At 41.6% G+C, this 6683-nt stretch overlaps 1 protein-coding gene across 1 annotated transcript; it reads right to left on the reverse strand.

Annotated features, from left to right (window-relative positions):
* Positions 1–557: 557 nt before the first annotated feature.
* On the reverse strand, positions 558–3743 carry LOC144725051 (twist-related protein 2). Its single transcript, XM_078604498.1, has 2 exons — positions 3079–3743; positions 558–2078 (listed from the first exon to the last, which is right to left on the reverse strand). Exon 1 carries the CDS (start codon positions 3572–3574, stop codon positions 3086–3088), a length of 489 nt encoding a protein of 162 aa, XP_078460624.1. The 5' UTR covers positions 3575–3743; the 3' UTR covers positions 558–2078; positions 3079–3085.
* Positions 3744–6683: the final 2940 nt, after the last annotated feature.

Raw genomic sequence — 6683 nt, forward strand, 5'->3', positions numbered from 1 at the left:
GGCATTCATAGTAGCAGAAAAAAAATAAATGCAGTTTTTTTTTATATATAAAAGTAGTTTGGTTATGAAAAAATCTAAGCTATCTTGCTTGAATTCCTGAAAAAGACAACTCTTTGGTTTCAGCCTGCACAAATGTTTTTCTTTTAAGTTTTTGAGTCAAAACGTCGTTTGTTTCCGGTGTATTTAGGATTGGTGCGTGGTTGTTTAGTATGTGTGTGTATGTATCTGTGTAATGTTGATATGACAGCAATTGTAAAATATTTTACTTTTTTATAACGTGTCATTAACACATTGTAAGATTCATACACGCGCACTTCTATGAATACGTAAATGTGTTGGCTTTAATAGCTTATATCAATGTGTTGTTATTATTACTCATTAAATTTGACAAACGTCAGTAATTACCTCACATGATGGTCAATAGGACAATCACACCAAAGCATATCACAGGCATATTATGATTTTAAATACATAGCTTTGTCATCATTCGAGTAAAATAATATTTCAATTAAACTACACTATAATAAATATATCTTAGCATAAAACTATAAGCCAAGTTTCAGTTTAGATAAAGCTTTATTTGTGCTCCATAGTCCTATTATACAATAAAAACAGCTTATAAAATACATCATAGTTACACCATCATGCATTCCACAACAAAAAAAATATACACATTAATAAAGACTTGGATTTTGTTGTCATCATAGTGTATAAATTTGTTTTGCTATCATCGTACATGCAGATTTTAAGGGCACTTAATCTGATATTTATAATCACTATTTTAAATAGCATTTGCAGCAATATTTTGTTCTGCTAAATTCAGCATTAGTGACTCGTAACTACACAACATATATACACAAAGTGACAACAATGTTTTAATCAATGAAACCCTCCTTCTATGTAATACTCTTATGTGAGAACTTTTTTCAGTGATCTGGAGAATCGAAGATTTCATTTAATACTTTCAATGCAGCAAAGTCGACAAAGAAATTAAAGTACATTTGAAGTTGTGATTGTTGTCCACGTTTTGAGATATTGTTCAAGAGCAATGAAAATGAAATGCTGTTACAAAAACCACGTTCGGCACATTTTATCAAGTAGCATAGAGGTATTTTGCAACATTTATTCATAAGCATAATATTGCTGTGCTAACATTCCGCACGTTCAAGTAAAACGTTACTTGACAGTTAAGAATGGATTAACATTGCATAATGCTGACATTGACAAACGTTTCTTTTTGTGCCTTCGTAAGAACGGTGCTGCCTAAAACTAAAGTACAATGAAATCACTTTCAGCATGAAAAGATCATTGTATTGCTGTGCTTGTGTAAAAGTTTATTGCTAACTTTTTTTTCATTTGTAGACCATCTCAGAGATAGCTACATGTTCAATGAAGCTGCATCAGCCCGATAACTCATAGGCTCATAACATATTCGTATATCATTAAATGTACAGCAACAATTTTCGCGTAATGGAAACAGCGTACGGCAAATGTATCAAGCATGTCGATGAAAATGGCCTCAAGTGTCGAGCTGCATGCAAGTTTAGGGATTACTCTGCTGAAATTTAAAAAGGTAGCAAGAAGACCTATACAGGCCGTCCTTAGAGAAAAAAAAATCCAAGCCATGCACTTTTTCTAGATGAATATCGAAGAACAAATTCATTTGCTTACTCTGAGTAGCCATGGCTTTTTTCCTCGTATAATCTTGTGAATATAAACTTTTGAATGCATCTCACAAAGACATGAAGAAAGCGCAGTCCTTAGTTTCTGGAGTGTTTTTTTTTTAATGGCTTCTCCATAAAGCTCACATGATGTCTTCGGCAGATGGCGACCCGTGCCCCGTCTAATCAATCAGTCGCCAAATCAGTTTGCTTCGGACTGTCGACATGGGCCGGGGTAGGTGAAACATCTTCCCAGGGCTGTCAGGCACCTCTCTTGTGTCTCTCCAGCTCACGTATTTGTCCGCTTGTTGTTGTTTTTCCACCACACATTTTCGCGGGCGACGCTGTAAAGTTTCCGGGAAGGGCATCTCCACTTGCCGTTGCCATTGCTCGCATTCTCGCCTTATCAGCACCAAGCTGGGTGACAGACGAAGACACATTGGTGAAGGCGAGTAGGGGGGGGGGGGAAACGAGGCATGCTAATTCCTATGCAGAAAGACATTTTTCAAAAGCCGTACACGGTTTTGGGCAATTGGGTTCCTTCGTAAAAAAGCACAAAATATTACCGTCGAAAACTCAGAACTGCTTTTTTTTCCCCCGCACCTCCGATTAGCACGGTTGCCTACGTACGGTGCGAAAGAAGTTCAACATGCATGTGTAACTTTCCGTGGGTCTCTCACCTAATATGCTCGTGGAAATTATAAACTTTGTGTGCAGCCCTGACGTTGAATAAAACATGTTTACAATATATGTATAAGATGTGTGTGTTTGGACACATGCACAAACACACATCTATCCACGAGTGTATACTATACAATGACAATAAACACACAAGGGAAAGCAATATGAAGTGGGCAAGAAAAATAAGCCGGTTGCATTCCAGCTGATGGGTCACAATTCTTAAAACTAAAGGTCTTACAAGTGAAAAAATAACCATCGTGTGTTATTTTTTTCCCCAAACGTCAATAACTTTTTTTATCTCACCGTACAGAATTGAGCAACAGATTTAGTACCTTAAAGTGCAATTTCCATCGTACATCAACGCACAATTAGTGTAATAAGCAATGTTAATGCGTTTCAAATTGTACGAAGCGAACTCCGTGGCTCCATTCAAACAAAAAACTGTAATATATGCACAATATGTAATCCTGGTTCCAGCGGTTAACGTGTAAACGTTGTAGATGTAATGCCATGTAACACCTCCGATTATCACGGTTGGCTACAAGGGATCCCATTAGCACGGTTTGCTACGTACAGTGTGAAAGAAGTTCAACATACATACAAGTTCAAGATACATGCATACAAGTTGAAATGTTTAGCCTTGTGCCAATCATCCAATGCTCTTTCTCGCCACCGCCGGTCCGTCGACCGAGTGCATGGCGCCGTGCGTCGTGCGTCTCCGCATCGAGTCAAATACCTCGCTCTTAGTGCGATGCCGACATGGACCAGGCACCCTCCATCCGCCATACGGAGAACGCGTAGCTGAGCCGCTCGTGCGCCACGTAACTGCAGCTCGTCATCTTGTTGTCCATCTCGTCACTCTGTAGGACCTGGTAGAGGAAGTCAATGTACCGTGACGCCAACTTGAGCGTCTGGATTTTGCTGAGCTTGTCCGAGGGAAGTGTCGGGATGATTTTTCGGAGGGACGCGAAGGCCTCGTTGAGGGACTGCGTCCGCTGGCGCTCCCTCACGTTGGCCAGCACACGCTGGTTCTGCAGGTCCTCGTACGATTGCGCCGGGGGGCTGCTCTTCTTCCCCTTCTTTCCCGACTGTGGGCTGTCCTCCTCGCCCGACTTCTTGCTGTACCGCCGCTTTCGCCCGAACCGCTTGTGGTGCCTGTCCATCTCCTCCTCGCTGGTCGCAAGGCTGTCCACGGGGGAGCCGGGGGAATGGGACGACACCTCTTCCATCATGTTTTAAGGTCGCACGACAGTCTGAGCCGGGGATCCGCGCTGTTTGTGCGCGTGAAGCGCAGTTGCTGTGGCCTCTGGGGGATGACCAACATAAAACTCTGCAGGGGTCCACACGCGGCGAGACAAATTGGTGATGCGGTGGTCCTCGGCTGAGATGATGCGCTCATCTGAGGCCAGCACTCGGTGTGTTGAGATGATATAGCCTCCCAGCTACCAACACAGCAAACTATTCCTCATCCCACTTTCCCATTGGCTCCAGCGGGAATGATGTCACTCCGAAGGCGGGAACAAAGTTTTGGGGTGCCTCTCTGTGATTTATCACTATATTTTTTAGTGTGCGGACAAAAGTTCAGTCTATTAACAATGCCAAGTTGTTTCGACACTGCCTTTTAGAATGTTCTAGAAGGAAAATTACACTTTAAAATTCAACTGAGAACGTTTGCGAGAAGGCCATTTCTGAATTTGTTATTTGGTTTTCCAGCTCATGGAGTATGTGTAACTAATTGAAAGTAATGTTAAAAAAAAAACAATGGCAAAAACATCTTCATGGTTCATTTTCATTTGTTTAGATAATTCAATATTGCCTTAATTACAAAAAAAACCAAGTTACATGCTGACCAATGAAGATAAAATAATCATTAGTAAAGTGCATGTTATTGTTTAGGTTGCTTCAACAAAAGATGGGAAACACACGAATAAGTAAATTTCAATTAAAGTTCTGTGATCGCACACAAATAAACCACTGTTAAAATTTACTACAACCACTTTAAATGTTTGTTCTGAACAACCAGTGTTAAAGTTTGTTGTTATCCTTTCACATGCATCCGATATGTAATGTGGCGAGCTGGGGAAGCAATCATCTCCTTAAGAGGTGAATGAAATAAAATTGAAGTTTATGCTTTAGATGTAATTACTACCTACGATAATGACAACAAACCACAAATATATCAATATAAAAAAAACGCAGCACATTCTTTTACACTGTAACTTTTAAGCGTCGTATGCTTATGTATATGAAGGCTATGAGCATTTAAACCAGATCTAAAGTTTATATGCACACACACATATTTGCCGAAGTTGCCTTTGGCTTCAGTTATAAATTGTGAGGTTATACCAACTGTTCTGCTTAGATTAGGGGCATTTATAGTCGAGCTGAATGCGTCATTACTTCATGGAGAAAACATTTTTGAAGAATTACGATTGACTTCCGAGCATTCCTTTTTCACCGAGCCTCATGGTTTGGAGTTTAATTTTGCTCCATACTAATTTTCATGAACACAAACATTATACACTGGTGCAGAGCCCTTTAAAAGTTGTGCGCATCACAGGCAGAATGGGGAGAATGGAACTGACACTAAAACACAGGAATCGTTTTTTCGCCATCTGCTGGCAAGGCTGAACATGAAGTCGTCATTCCTGATATTTTATCACTCCCAACATTGCAGGTTTTCAAATGTTCGTACACGATTTTTGTATGAAAGCGTGTTGGCAGACCATCATGTGTTAATTTATTTTACGCGTTGGATATCTATTAAACAATTACGTCACTTAAAACGTGAATGTTTTAAAGCTTTAGCTCACGAATGCCATGGAAGTCATCGTCCGCTCAACTCGTGTCCCCGAGGAAACGACCGCCCCCTACTGACCATTGAGGAACATCGCAAGGGTGTGGATATTGCTCCACGTCCATACAAGCGAAATGTGCTTCGACTCTTCTGAGATTGAACTACAACAACAGAGCCTGACGGGGTTTGCGTTGCGCTTGGATGCCCCTCTGATGAGCTGTAGCAAACCCCCCTGTACAGAGTGGCAGTACAATTTAGTTTTTTTTTCCTTCTGTACAATGCCAGCGCATTGAAGTAACGCAAACAATGTCCCATTACATGAGCAGTGCCCAACTGGAAAGAACACAAGTTAAGACCTTTAATGACTAACATATTTACATTTTTAGTGCCTGTACGCCGTAGCTGCGTTTGTGGTGTCAGCAATGTTATCGATATAAACACGGAGTACTCTGTATTTTCCTTGTTTGACTGTGTTATTCCACTTGCTGAGCACTGATTCGCTTTTGGCACCCTTACCTCGAGGGCATCAGTATGATCTCTGACACAATTACAGCCCTGCAAATATTTTATTAATCAACAGATATTTTGTGTCAAACCGGTTAGACGTTCGTTCGTGTGCAAACTTCGCTCATGTGTTATCAGTCTGCATTTTCAGATCAATGCATCCAAATTCGTTGCATGTGTTGCTGCAAAAGATGATCTCTTTAGTTGTGAGCCACATGTAATCAAGACCCCCTTTGATGTTTATTTCCCGGGCCCATCAAGAATTTGTCATGACCTTCACTGTAAGATATTTTTTTAAACTTATTAATTGATTCTAGTTTCACTTCGCAATTATTCGCAAATCATTCTGCTGATGATTGTTTGTCAGTTCCTTTACGCAAGCATCTGTCATCAACATCAGCCATCGTCTATCTACTGCTGTATGAAATCCTCTGGCCAAACCGTTGCCATCTCTCGCTGTCCTGTGATGCAACAATCCATCTGGCTCCAGCACACGAGCTGATTTCATTGCTCCATCTCCGCAATGGCCGCCTGCTCGGGCTTGATCCCTCCTTTTGGCTGCCACTGTCATTAGACACGACCACTTTCGATCACCCCTTCTAGTGACGTGTCCTACGGACTTTTATTGACGGTCAACATTACGTGGATGAAAATTATTAAATAAAGAGGCGGATGAGAGCAGGTGAGGAGTGCTAACGGTAAACGCTCACGTGATGTGGACTGGCCCAAAACGGTAACCGAGTCTACAATCAAATGGCAGCGAAGACGTCTCAATGTGAGGCCTGCAAATCGAAACGAGGGATACAAAATTCTCAAGACAGCCAAATCTTTGTCCACAGATATGTTCGAGTAATAATTAAACAAAGTGGAAGTTTCCAAATAAAGTGGCGGGGGGGGGGGGGTGGCGAGGAGGGAGTGCGTTGGGGGTGGTGTGAAAAAAGGGCCCTAGTGTGTGGAAGAGGATAACACAGGCCCTTTGTGGCCCACAGAACCTGCCGTGTCCATGACGACGGCCCTTTTCCTGCGCTGCGCTGTGTGTG

This window comes from Lampetra planeri, chromosome 2 (genome assembly GCF_965212315.1).
Source record: "Lampetra planeri chromosome 2, kcLamPlan1.2.h2, whole genome shotgun sequence".
Lineage (NCBI taxonomy): Eukaryota > Metazoa > Chordata > Hyperoartia > Petromyzontiformes > Petromyzontidae > Lampetra > Lampetra planeri.

What these genes read in the sequence shown, in the direction of transcription:
- LOC144725051 (XM_078604498.1), bottom strand. Translation starts at nt 3,574, where the DNA reads ATGATGGAAGAGGTGTCGTCCCATTCCCCCGGCTCCCCCGTGGACAGC.